This window comes from Drosophila sulfurigaster, chromosome 3, assembly GCF_023558435.1.
Source record: "Drosophila sulfurigaster albostrigata strain 15112-1811.04 chromosome 3, ASM2355843v2, whole genome shotgun sequence".
NCBI lineage: Eukaryota > Metazoa > Arthropoda > Insecta > Diptera > Drosophilidae > Drosophila > Drosophila sulfurigaster.
Window position 1 is genome coordinate 18,647,548 of NC_084883.1, and position 14,164 is coordinate 18,661,711.

Consider the following 14,164-nt stretch of genomic DNA (forward strand, 5'->3'; position numbering starts at 1 on the left):
TATGAATGTTATTATTATTATGTTTGAAGAATTAAAAATTAAAACTTAGGCTTAATTAATAAATCGTTATTTCTAGCACTTATTAAACTTAAGTTCTTACTACAAAGGATTAGGAACTTATTAACAATCATTAAATAAAAGTATACAAGAAAAGACTTCATTAATTGAAAAAATATCTGAATGGAAACTAAAATAAACGAATAGCTTCAATTTGTCCAATTTAAAAACTGATTTTATGTTTTCTTTGAGCGTGTTTCATTTAAGATACACTAAATTGATAACTTCGATTCTCTCCAAGTTACTTTTAAATTCTCTTCCCTTTTTACTGCTTTGACATTTAAATTTAATAAAGATACTCGTTGAAAATATGGCTTCATTGACATGATCTTATTACCATTGCAAAAGTTTTGTGAAACTCATCAACATATTACCCTAATCCCTGTTTTGAGTTTTACTAGTCAAGACCACATCTCATCATTTGGCTTTTTGGTTATTTAGTCAATTATAACAACGTTTCATTGATACTTCGATGCTGTCCTCAGTGCTATCAAAATATTTGCATAAGCAAACCTGAATTACAGTTGCTGCACGAAGCGTTTATTCTACACACATAACATAGCAGAGAAAAAACTGGAAGTACGAGAGCGCAGAGAGGTGCAGGGGAGGACGAGGCATCAGCAGTAGCGGCAACATGCCGCGTCATGTGTTGGTCAAAATCGAGGCAGAGGCCGAGACTGAGACAGAGCCGCAGTCAGAACCAGAGCCAGAGTCAGGGTCCTAAGCTGAGAGCTGAACGACGACAGCAGGCACGCGCCCCGATCTCAGGTACACAATGCACAGCTCGGATACTCGAACAGCAGCGCCAGAGAAGCAACAAAAAATGAGCAACAAAAAAGGGAGTAGGGGCAACTCAAAAACGAAAAAAAAGACTGAAAAAAAGGACACAGAAGAGGAAACAAATGCAACTGTTGAGCCAAGCCGAGCTGAGTTGAGTTGAGTTGAGGGTGAATAACCCAAAGGAAGGCAGAATCTCATTCTAGCCGGGCTTAGTTTATAATTTGGCAGGAAGAAAAAAAACTTCAGAGATGCTATCTAATATCTATCTGTTGGTGCTGTCGATCAAATTACAGTTCCGGCATGGTCAAGATTGGCATTTAGTTCCGCTGCGAGTTTGGGGATAGTCCACGAAAGTATGATGATAATGTTGAAGCTGATGATGCTGCTCCCCAGCAACAGCAGAAGCAGCAGCAGCAGTGAATGATTTAGCTGAGCTCTTGACTCTTTTGGACTGCCTGCTTACCTTTAGCTGAAGTGCAACATATGGCGTTCTTTTTGCTGCGGCTTCAGCACAACTGACGCAGGATACGCAGGATCTTGCTGTTGTTGCCGTTGTTGCTGTTGCTGTTATTGCTGATCTACCTACGCTGAGGCGAGGCAACTTCCTTCTTCCTTCAAGAAACTGCATGCGCATGCGCTCATTGCACTCACTTGGTAACAATAATGAGGACGAGTGCGAGTGCCTTTACACAGTTTCTACTTTGGGTAGCTCCAACTGCAGGAGATCAATCAAAAATTGGTTTCCACAAGGGGCGCTACTTCAACCCTCGTCCTTGTCCAGCTAGAGCGACTTTAGCTCGCGCATCTACGAGTTTGAATATCTCTCTTGACTTGCATTCACATTCGATTGTTGCCTATACAGTTTTTGTTTTTCCTTTTCTGCTGTTGTTGCTTCTGTTTTTTTTTCTTTGGTTTTTGTTTTGTATATCGTATATGTATTTGAGTGTGTGGTTGCTGCACCTGCTCCTCTGCGCCAGGAGCAGCAGGACGCGCGTCTTTTGACCGCAATCGTTGCAGGTCGTTGCATATACAAAAGCAAAGGCTGCTTACAACAGCAACATCAACAACAAAAAAACAACAGGTTACTTTGACTTAGGGCCAAAATCGTCGTCGTCTTTTAAGCTTTACTGTTAAGCTTGGCGCGCTTACATGACTAGCGGCTCTGCTCAGGATCTGGATCCTTCTTGTGTGCTCGTGCCACGAAACCGCACGCCGTTTGCACAAATCCCAGAGCCCCTTTTCCCAATCCCTTGCCCTTGCCCTTTTCTCTTAGCTTTGCTCGTTATCCTGCGTAAACCACTTTCGTTTATTTTAATTTAGCTTGCGGTCGTCCTCGTTGCCGTTGTCGTTGTCGCTTCGCAGAGACTGGGGAGCGAGTTTGCCGTTGAATCCACATTCAGATACAGCTACAGCTATGGCTAGAAGGTGCCTGCTGCAATCTGACAAGCCACTAGCCTCTGCCTGGCCTGCTGCATTTAATAACTGTTTTTGTTTTTTGTTGCCGGTCAATTCGAACTCGTATATTGGCCCCCGAGAGCTCACGACTCTTGACTCCCGAATCCCGAGACTTTCGTGGTTGCAACTGTGCAGTGCGTTCCACGTGCCACTTTTTTTTGCTTTTTTTTGCTTGCTTGCTGTTTGCCGCTCGAATTTGCAGCTTGCCACATAACGCGGCATCGCCACCGGTTGCTTTTGCTGTCGCTTATCGCATAAAATGACGCGTCTTGAGCTTAATTAATTTTTATTTATGTTAACGAGCATTCGCCTTTTTTCGCTAAATCAGAGCCAATGCTGAACGTGAAGCGCTCATTTCAGTTGATCGTAGGCTTGGCGCAACATTTGATTGCAGAGTGCAGCAAATGGATTGATTTCCACCAGCTGTAAAATGATGAACCATTAAAATGCATACTTTCGACGATTTTATAATATAATTATCACCTACCTGTTCTCTGGCGAATTTGCTGCCAAGCTGCGCGGCTGCTTCAAAGTCGGTGCGTGCAGCGTCCAAGTTTTCCAATTTTCTATGCAATACGCCACGTTGACAATAGGCGTGGCATTTGGTGCGCAGTTGTTGTTCGGTTGCAAGTGTCAGAGCACGATTTAGATCCTCAAGAGCATCTGTCATATAGAATTTGAATTGAGAGTACATTAAATATATATTTTTACGATAAATAATCGTTTCCGCTGCATAAATTCATTCAAATTTAACGGAAAACACACGCTTACACTGTACACTGCTTAGCTGCAGTGCAAGCAGTGCTAACTTCACTGGCGCCATCTATTGTTCAAAGATAACATGCAGTAAATACAGAGAGGTTGCTGCTTTAGATAAACTGATGGTGAGTTCCAGCAAACTTGATTTCAACCATATTTCAGAGTAGATATTTGGTGATAATAGTTAACAACTGTTTCTCGAATATTTACCGTTGTCACGTTTGGCCAAGCGCAATGTCTGCGCTCGATTATTAAAAACGGAGGCTCGTTCAGAGAACCGCAATGCCTCTGCGAATTTCAGTAGTGCCTCATCCAATTCTCCCTGCTCCGTTAAACGCACTGCGAGTAGTTCAAGTTCTCTAGATGCTTGCAGATTTTCCGATTCCGGCTCGACATCGATTAGCTCCATTTCGGCCTGGATAGCACCATTGTGGGGAACGAGGCCACTGAGCTCCAAGGGATTGAAGACGGACTCCAACACCTGCTGATCGTGTGCACTCAGTTTAAGATTAGCCTGCGGCATATTAACCTCGTTGTTCCGTATGGATTGAGATTCTATGTTAAACTGAGGCCAGTTTGTTGATCAAAACACGGCGCATTGCTATGTAAAACAGGCCGTTTAACCGGTTCATCAGTTAGGAATCGAAATAATCGAAAGATAACATAACAAACTACTCGAATGCACTGCAAGAAAATGGTTGTTATATAAAAAAACGTTTTGTTTTTATTTTTCTTTCTTTTTTTATGTATGTATATGTAAATACCAAGGACAATATCATTTGTTTTCTCTTGTTTTGAAATAATTTAATTAATAATATAATAATAAATCAGCGCTTCTTGAATCATTTCATATCATATATCATATCATTTGTTTGTTTTTTTTTAGTTTTTTTTTTCTTTTTTAATTTTCATTGCTATGCTAATGCGTTTACTTTTTTACGTTTTTTTAGTTTTTAGTTTCTTTTTTTATTTTTGTTACTTTGCTTTTAAATTTTGATAAATACAATTACATATTATTAATTTTCAATAAATTGTTTTCTTTCTTAATGGTTTCCTTTTAAATGTTTAACTTTATGCTTTCTTCAATATTTCTTGACTTTACAATATACACAACTGAAATAAATACTCTTTAACACTATGCACTATGCGGTTTAGCTCGATCTTTTGCGTTTATGCCTGGTGTTTTCGTCTTTCTGTTCGCCAAATTCTTGATACTTCCTAATTAGGTGATTAACAAAAGGGGCAATTGAGAGGTGTAAGAATAAATATATGTGTGTGTGTGTGTGTGTGTGTATGTCTCGCAATGAACCAAGTTAACGTAATCTGTGTGTACTTTAGAGGCAGAAGCAATGATGCTAGAAAGCTTTTGACTTTACTTCAGAAATTGTCGCGTTATTTCGATTCCGATCGAACCGAAATTTTACGGCAATTTCTATGCAAAGCCAATACAATATATGTACTATATAACATGTATAGTTTATAAATATGTTTCATCACTTTAAAGTTTACTATGTTTGTTTCTTAAGTAGTTCCATCAGGGTTGCATACGGTGCTTCGTTTTGTGTTCTTTTTCTTGATATACCTTGTAAGTACTACGAGTACGAGTATGTATGATAAAAATATAAAAGTGAGCATTGAGATTTCATCTTGTCTATATAATTTAGTATGAATGTATATATATATACATATATATATATATATATATATATTACAAGTCGTACGTGTATACATATATATTGCAGATATATAACTGTTTGTTGTTATGTACTAGGTGGCACAGTTTTTTCTTGTTTTTGTTGTTAGTTGTAATTGTAGTTGTAGTTGTAGTTGTAATTGTATTTTATGTAGTGTAAATGGTCTGGTCTGGTTTTTAAAAAGAAATATGAATATAGTAGTTTGTCAGGGTGTCCTCGAGTTTGTATTGAGATAAATCATATGTAGACAAATGAGGGACAACTAAAAGGCGAGACCTTAAATTATAGTATAGAGAAACTTTTCATTCATATAGAGTACATTGAAAACATTTGAATATGGGTTTCTTTTGTTTTATTTCTATACACATTTATCTACAGCATTCGATCTCAATTATATGTAAATATGTATATATTATAAACATGTACGTTTATACCATTTAAAAGTCTAGCTCAATCTTTTATACAACAAGTTTTTGCTGAGGCTGTAGCTCTGCTAATATCAACTAGTATACGCTATTGCTATTTACGTTACGATATTACGTGGTACGTGTTAAGTTATGGTATTTATAAGCTGGGTTTCCTTTTGGTTTGTTTGTTTTGGTTTGTATTTTTTGTTTTTGTTGTGTTTTGTTTGGTTGGTTGGTATGAATAAATGCCTTTTACCCTTTAGCATAGCATAATAGCTTTTGTTGCTCGTATTTTTAAATAGTAGCTTCATTATCGTTTTCATTATCAATATCATTAGCATTATCATTATCATTATCGTTTTCATTTACGTTTTCATCAACATCGTCGAATTGTTCTGAAATGTATCTGAAATTGAAATTGTTTCTTAGTTTGCTTCAAATTGCTTGTCATTGTCATTACTTTAGATATAAGTATATGTGTGAGTGTGTGTGTGAGTGTGTGTAGATACATAGTTAGTATACGAGTATGCTCTATATGCGACATATATGTATGCATTAGTATATTTAATGTACTTGTGTATGTATCCGCATGTGTGTGTGTGTGTGTATGTGTTAAAGTGTTAATCTTATGAATTTGGTATCGTGTTCATGTTGAAGTTAAGATTATGTAAGCCTTTTTTATCAGAATTCTTTTTGCTGCAATTTACAATAAAGTTTTTTTCGGTTAAACACTTTAAAGTTTAAACCATTTCTTTTTTATATACGTTTTTTTTAGTTTTATGTTTTCTCGACCAATGTAAAGTTAATTTTGAATTTCGAAATGTTGTAATTTTGTATTTATACACGAACAATTAATTCATATGATAGATTACTAACAATAACGTAACAGCATGTGCTTGTCCCTTATTGTTGTAGTTTAATTTAATTTAATTTAATTTGTTTTGCTTTAGCGTTTTAGTAATTTAGCTAAAAATGTACATAACTAATATACAGCAAAGCGTAATTACATAATAGTCAACAAAAGTACAATTACAATATAATTTAGCATTCTTTAAAAATTCATCGGTTCTCATCTGTGCTCACTTATCGAGTGGCGCATTACATTCAATACAATACAATACAATATATTACGTACTCGTACATACATACATATGTTATATATAGAGAGAAGATTTTGTTTTGCGGGGGAAGGGAGAAATACAATAATAGATCTTATCAGATGTAATCAGTTTTTCGTTTTTGTTTTTGTTTTTAGTTGGTAGCTTAATAATGAAAAAAACAAGCCAGGCATAATTATATTTTGTTATTTCAATTACACAATTAGACACAAAGATAACATGCTCTTGACACAAAAAGGAAAAAATTGCTCATACGTATAGTAATTGAAATTCCTTTTTCATTCTGGTATTTTCTTTGACTAAACACTTTATGCACACACGACAAACAAAATCAACAATTTGCCAAATGAATTTGGATAATTGGGTACATAATGTGTGTGTGTGTGTTCTTTTTGATTTTTTGTTTTTGTTGGCTGAGCGAAAAGACAAGATAGACAGAGAGAAAGACGGAGAGATAGAGGGAGATACAGCGAGGGAGTTAGTAACTATAAGAGAGCGAAAAATGTATTTTGTTTAGTTTCCATTTTCATATTAAAAAGTTATAATTTTTTTCATTTTGGTTTTCTAATATTTTACAATAAATGTATATTAAGTTCTTGCACACATTGTTGTTAAGTCGTGCTTTTTTTTAGGTGTTTCCATTTTTCATTGTTCTTAATATTTTGTTGTTTTTGTTTTGCTCGTTATCGCGCCCTGTCGGCTTTTAACATCGTTTTAACTTTTCTTTTAATGCTTTTACTTAATGCCAATCAACCTCAAATTTTAAGCGTTCGTTTTCTCTACTGCATATTCTTGTAAATGTTGTATTTTAATTTGCTAGTTGTTTAATGGTAGAGTAGCGTAGCTTTTTTTTGTAGATTTGTAGATTTTGTTTTTATAATTCGTTTACCATTTGTTGTGGATTTTTTTTTTGGTGAGAGGAATACAATTTTGCAGCTGTTGTTCTTGTTTCTTAAAACATTTAACAAACATTCAAAAAGAGTGCAGTGTGCAGTTTAAATTGTACTAATAACATTTTTCGATTAACTTCATTAAATTTTGCGCCATTTTCTTAGATTGTTTTTGCTGATAAGATTTTTCTTTTCATAAATTGATACTGTATTCGTGTGTGTGTGTGTGTGTAAGAGAGAGTGTGTGTATGTGTGAGTGACTGACGACGTGTTGAGGACGCACTGCTTGCACTACGCCTGCTTTATCGACACTTTGCCATAGTTTAATGCGCGGTATATTTATGGTATTTTTTTTCATATCATTCTCTAGGTTTACATTTTTACATATGTTTTGCAATTGTATGCGTATGTTTTACGTTAGTATGCATGGGTGTTTGAGTGTATGTATGTATGTTAATTGTGTGAATATTACGATTATTTTTACAAATTATTTGCTTAGGTGGGCTTCATATTTGTTTGTTGATGTTGTTGCTGTCGCTGCTAATTACATAAATAGTCAAGCATTTTGCGTGTCAGTGTCTGTTGCTGCTGTTGCTTCTCTTGCTGCAAGTGCGTTGTTATATGTATGTGTGTGTAATGTGTGTCTGTATGTGTGTGTGTGTGTGTGTATTACATAACAAAAGCAGTAATTTATTATTTGCTTGTTTCTTTTTTACAGTGTGTGGCTTTTTCTTTTGCATAATTTATGTTTTTTTCTTACGGTTTAAGGATTTTTATTTATAACTTGTTAAGCTCTGGTTTCGTTTCTTCTCTTCATCTTATTTAATTTAATGTATGCCATATTTTATTTGTTGTTGGTTTGGGGTTTGTGGGTTTATCTTAATTTTCTTTCGTTTTTTCGTGAAATTATATGTTTTTGCATTGATTTTTTATACTTTATGTTTTTGGTTTTTGTGTTTTAAATCATTTTTAACGACTAACCATTTAGACTACTTTTCTTGTTAATAATCATATTATTAATACGTAATACAATAATATGTTTCACAGTTACAGTGTATTTAGAGTTTTACACATTAGCGTGTGTTACGAGAGTTTTAGAAGTCCTAAGTTCAGTTTTTTAAGGGTCTACTTTCGGGTTATACTAAGTATTCGCTGCCAAGAGAGATTTGGCGAGCTCTGTAGGATAGAGGTTTCATCGGATTTCACAGAATGGGGCGTGACATGAAAGCTGCTCTGGGATTTTTATATTTTTTTTTTAAATTTATTTTTTTTTTTTCATATAATTTAAAACGTTTTTTTTTGGCAGTGTAATTTTGGTGTTTTGATATTTTCGAAAAAAAAAACAAATTAGTGGAAAATTTTGATATAGGAAATCTTTAATATAGAAATAAAGAATAAACTGTGTATTGAAATAATTGTATTTTTTGAATAATATAATTCCAATGCTTTTAAAATTTAATACATAATAAAAAAAATAATATATTTTGTATATATTTTTTTTGTAGAGCAGCTTTCGGACTACAACAAAAGTACACTGGCGTGAAGATTGTTTATGACAGATTCGTAGATCTCTCAAAGAGGAGCAGGGTGGGGGGCGGGAAAATTTATAACGAGAGCTCATACAACAACATTGAATTGCAAATTCGTTTACAGCATTTATCGAGTTTTCCAATTTTCTTTGGGGTTTTTTCCCATACTGTATTAAGCGATATTTGTGTGTAGAAAGGCGTGAGTGAGAAACATTGAGACACAGCGGGGGAAACCAAGAGGGAGTTGTAAGAGCAAAGAGACAGTTGCAGGTAGAAGTTGTTTGTTTGTTTTGTTTGTTTTGCAAATTTGTTAGCACAATTTAACTGTTTAATGCTGAAAGCCGTTTGAAAGAATGTTCCAAAATTGTTCCAATTTAAGCTGTTGTTGTTGTTGTTGTTATTTGGTGTTGTTTTGTTTTCAATTTGTTTACTGGTAAACGGAATTATTATGAGTTTTGTAGCTGTTGCTGTTGTAGCGCTGTTGTTGCTGCTGCTGCTGCTGATGATGATGATGGTGATAATGAGATGATGAGGATGATGATGATTGCTGCTGATGATGATCACGATGATCGTGGTGATCGCGATGATCGTGATGATCGCGGTGATCGTGAAGATCGCGATGATCATGGTGATCGCGGTGATCGTGGTGATCGCGGTGGTGTTGATGTGAGTGTTGTCCGTGTGGGTGTTGGTGGTGTTCGTGTTGGTGTTCACGTTCGCGTTGCTCGCGTTGTTCGCGCAGTTGTTGCTGCCGCTCGCGTTGATGTTGCTCCCGTTGCTGTTGGTGTTGCTGTTGGCGTGTTGGTGTTTGTTGCTCGCGTGTGGGCGTTGCATGTTGCTGCTGCTGTTGTTGTTGTTGCTGCTGCTGCTGCTGTTGATGCTGCTCACGTATTGGTGTCGTTTCCCGCGACGCTTTTGTTGGTGTGTTGGTGTTGTTCAAGTGTTGCCTTTGTTGTTGTTGTTTTGTTGTAGCTCCTGTTGGTTGCTGCTGTTGTTGTTGGTGTTGTTGAGTTGTTGGTGTATTAGTAGGCGTGTTAGTATGATAGTGTTGTTGTTGTTGCGATTGCGATTGATGATGATGATGATTGTTGAGCGCAGTATTACTGCCATAATTGTTGTTGTTGTTGCTGCTGTTGCAATGTAGCTCATGAGGCAGTGGCGGTGGATTTTTAGCTTTTGTCAGCGGTATTGGTGTTGGCATTGGTTTTGGCGTCTCCGTTAAATCGATGCCCCATTCATAGAGGAACTCGAGTTTTTGTCGTTCCAATGGGTCACTAGCCGGCAGGGCAAGCAAATGTTAGGCTTCTAAAAATATTAACGCTGTTGGCTTCGGTTCCAAATTTGATTTTTTTGCTTCGACAACTAAGAAGGTTATTTCAGCCTTTTCACGATTTGCAAAGCATTCGGCTATCAATCGAGCAACCTCCTGAAAAAAATGAAAGGAATATGCATTAGAAGGGTTCTACTTTTTTAGATAATGTATTCAGATTTATTCCACTCTATGATGCTTACCTGATGATGTAGACCTTCCACTTTAGTGCCGTCTACCTCCAGTATTAACTGCCCGACTTCTAAGCCGCCCGCTTCAAATGCCGCACCATTTTCCTAATTGTATTCGATTTGTATTAGAACATTTAGTATCTTAAAATACCATTTAGTGAAATACTTACATGGATATTGATTATCCTAGGAAGCGGGTGTTTTGTATTAGCACCACCTTCGATAGCAATACCTAAAATTGGTTTGGTTTTCTTAACTGTAATGTGTAAGTTGCCTCTATGATCAGGTACGACGTTTGGATTGTGTTCATGTGTTTGTTCAGTCGTTGAACCACCGTTCTGCTCAGCTGACAGACGCTGCATGGACTGAGGATCATGAAACGAGAGTCAAGCATAAATATCATCATTGAAAACTAAGTAAATTCAAATATGGTCCGCACTTTCATGTTGAGTTTCTTTTTTTTTTGTGTTTAGTATCAATCACTAGCCTACGATCACTAAATATTATTTGTATAATGTTAATTATAATGAAGATCAAATGGTGTTTATCAAAAAGTTAAAGTAAGGTTTTGTTGTGGGTTTCAAAAATGGCAAGCAAAGCTAACTTTTGTATCGTAAAGTAGTTTTGTACAACGAATTTGAAGTAGAGTTGTTATTGTTGTTGTTGTTGTTGTGTTTACTGTAGTAGTTGTATTTGTATTCAGGTGTATGTGGGATCAAACAAAATGCAACTTTGATTCTAAGGAGGCCAATTCAATGAATTTTTCAAATACATAATAAGTTTAAGTATATATTTTAATGGTTTTTGGTAAGATTTTTCATTTGGGTTTTCGTGTTTGAATGGATCATGAAATGTTGTTTGTTCTTGACCAAATTGTACATGATTTTTTGGCTTTCAAGTGTGTGCTCTTGTATGTGTTAGTTTTTTGTTTGAAGAGTTAAAATTCTAAAATAACTATGCTTAAATAAAAGTTGGTAGAGAGAAATAGAAAGAGAGAGATAGAGAGCGAATTTCAATGTCAAACCGCAAACATTCTTTGATTATTTTGTTGGCATTCTCTGCTGTCGTGGCTCGGTAAACACAATTAGTATTTTAGTATATCAATTGTTTTGATTTGAAGTTGAGTTTGGTATATTTCGTTTTTTTTGTATTTTTCTGGTATTATTGTGTGCTTGCATGTCGCACTAAATGGTAGCACTCACCTGATGCCTTCGTACACCTTTATCGCCCAGCAAAGTGCCGCCTTCTTCCTTCATATCGAAACTTCTTGAGAGTTTTGTGGCCAACTCCTAATTTTTTTTTTATTTCGTTTTTCAATATTTTGTTTTGCGTACGGTCACATTGTTTTCAAGCCAATTTTATGGTGAGTGCGCAAAGTTTGAAACAATTTTTTTTTGATTTTTGATTTTGTTCGATTTTTGTTGTTTTTTTTTTACAATAAGTTGAATGTAAAATGAAAATAGTAGAATATTTGCATAAGAATTTGATTGTAGTTTTATACTAAGAATTGTTGCTAGATATAAATTGTAAATGGAATAGTTCTGGTAGTAGTAGTAGTATTTGCTTCTCGAAATATTTGATTATCGTGTAATAATAATAATTTCTGAATTTGGCAACGACAAGACGATATTGTTTCCTTGTTTTTTTGAGAGTGTTGTTTGTTGTTGCTATTATTATGATACATTTGAAGTAGTTTCTTTACTTGCAAACATTCAGAAAGATCGATTGAATTGAATAAAATATATATTTTATTGTATGTATATGACAGTTGAGTTGCGTATAGACGTAGTTGAGAGAAGAGTGGAACGTACTGTAGAGTGAGGGGGGAGGTAACAGAGGAAGAGAGTGTTTTGGTGGTAAAGAATGCACTTTGAACAGCAAATGTAAAAGCTTTTTTCGTGCTTCGAGTGATATAATTCGATTTGTGAATACCGATTTAATTTGAAATACACTTGGGCAGTCAAGACTGAAATCCGAAACTTGAATACAGAATTTATTTATGGAATTTCTGTAAATTTATTACAGTTTTTTGAAAAGCAGATATAAGAAATATTTGATTGGACAAAGACAAAGCACATTTGTATTTCGCAGAGAAATAATCGAACAGGACAAAAACGTTTTCACAATATTAGAGTTTATAACTATGTTCAAATATTATATATATATAATTTCTATATAGATTATTGCCTAAGTGTGTGTGTGTTTGTTGTGATCGTGTGTGTGTATCTTTGGGTGCAAGTTATGAGAATGCGAGTGCTGGTGTTCTGTATAGAGTCTGTGTGCATGTGAGTTCGTAGAGGCATTACAGCTATACGGGATGTGTATATATAGGTAAGTATTATTATAGATTGTAAATATTTTACATAAAAACGGCTTGCAAAATGGCAACTAAGACACTTAGAATTTCGCTAGTAATTTGACTAAATATGTATTTAGCTAGAGTTTCAATTAGAATCGATTGTTATTGTTGAAAAGCGCTAACTAAGTAAAACTTCAGTAACTTGGAACTTATTTTACATATCTAAAAATTGAACTACAGCTATGTGTGTGTGTGTGTTATTAGTGTGTGTATTATGTCTGTGTGTGTGTGTGTGTGTGTGTGTGTGTGGAGGGAATCAGCAGCTAAGATTAAGATACAGGGAATAAGGAATCGATTAACGCAAATGTACTTACAAAAGATTTATGGGAGGGGGAAGAGAATCAACAGACTAATTATAATTACAGGGCAAATGATACCAAAATACCAGTTACATTTCAATATATAAAATCTGAGCTACAAATGAACACAAAAACGAAAATGAATTAATTATTTTTGCATGTGTGTCGATGCCATTTGGTGGGGGGGTGGTGACGGTGGCGGTGGTTTATTGGCGGTGGCGGTGGCGGTGGTTTGGTGGTTGTGGTGTTTAGAAATCAGAAATTAGAAATTAGGTTGACTCATGCGTAAATGTGCAAATGTATTTTTCAAGCTTTTTCTTTTTTTTTGTTTGTTTTGTTTTCTTTGCTATATTTTAGTTTTTAGTTTGAATTTTTTGACCATTTTCTTTAATTTGCTTTGACGTTGTTTTAAACGTGTTGCATTATTTATCATTCTTTTTGTTTTGTTGTAGTTTTTATTTAGTTTCATATACTTACATTGACAATTACTTTACAAGAGACTAAAGAAAACTCTAATTAACAAAAACAATCAAAACCATTTTAGTGTTTAGCTTCTGGGTGCGCCAAAGGAATAAATTAAATGACAAACATTGAAAATGTGTGTTGTAATTACGTTTACGTTTACGTTTGATTCGGCTCTATATAGACTAGACATAAACAAATAAATTCAAGTCAAGAGTGTGTGTGGGCAAGCAATTGAAACTGAAATGAACGACAAGACGAGACCAAATCGATGTCGATGTCGATAACGATCAAGAACAAAATTAAAACACAATTCCTACGATTACAACATAAAAAAAAGTGTGTGGAACAAATGGAAATGCAAATTTGTTGATTTTTTTTGTTTTTTAATTATTATTAAATTGCACTTGCAGTGTGCTGAGTCTTGCAAGGCACATACAAAACAGTTAGTTAGTTAGTTAGTTTAATTATTTAGAGAGAGAAATAGGCAGACAGAGCGTAGAGTGGTTAGAGAGTGTGTGACAGAGCATAATATAACATTATAGCAACAACACTATTTCAGGCTACATTTGATTGATGCGCAGAAAATGCAACGAGATGCAAATTCAAAACTCGTTCAAACATTGGCAAAGAAATGTTGTAACACAATTTTTGTTTTGTGGTTGCTGTATTTTTTTTTCCATTACTTTGTATTTCGTTTTTTTGTTTGTTTGTTAATTGTTTTTTTTTGTTGGTTTATTTTTTATAGGTTTTTATTTTCGTTAAACGAAAAATACATTGGCACTTACAAGAGGTCGTCCCCAATACCATGATTTGACACGTTGTGTTAAACCACCCAAATGTGAACGTAGTCCA

General features: G+C 35.0%; 2 protein-coding genes across 2 annotated transcripts in view; both read right to left on the reverse strand.

Annotated features, from left to right (window-relative positions):
- Positions 1-219: 219 nt before the first annotated feature.
- Positions 220-3,795, reverse strand: LOC133840641 (tetratricopeptide repeat protein 36 homolog). Its single transcript, XM_062272588.1, has 3 exons — positions 3,262-3,795; positions 2,780-2,955; positions 220-2,715 (listed from the first exon to the last, which is right to left on the reverse strand). The coding sequence occupies exons 1-3, from the start codon at positions 3,572-3,574 to the stop codon at positions 2,644-2,646; spliced, it is 561 nt and encodes a 186-aa protein (XP_062128572.1). The 5' UTR covers positions 3,575-3,795; the 3' UTR covers positions 220-2,643.
- Positions 3,796-6,656: 2,861 nt separating this feature from the next.
- LOC133840643 (uncharacterized) overlaps positions 6,657-14,164 on the reverse strand; it is a 41,274-nt gene continuing 33,766 nt past the window's right edge. Inside the window, 4 exon segments of the mRNA XM_062272590.1 lie at positions 6,657-10,115; positions 10,202-10,294; positions 10,360-10,554; positions 11,392-11,478. Coding sequence (XP_062128574.1) covers positions 9,117-10,115; positions 10,202-10,294; positions 10,360-10,554; positions 11,392-11,478 — 1,374 coding nt within the window. The 3' untranslated portion in view covers positions 6,657-9,116.

Bases quoted from the DNA above. Each gene is read 5' to 3' on its own strand.
- LOC133840641 (XM_062272588.1), bottom strand. From the start codon at position 3,574: ATGCCGCAGGCTAATCTTAAACTGAGTGCACACGATCAGCAGGTGTTG. The intron at 2,956-3,261 runs GTAAATATTCGA...TCTATATGACAG, and splicing joins CTTGGCCAAACGTGACAACG to ATGCTCTTGAGGATCTAAAT. The intron at 2,716-2,779 runs GTAGGTGATAAT...ATCATTTTACAG, and splicing joins GCAAATTCGCCAGAGAACAG to CTGGTGGAAATCAATCCATT.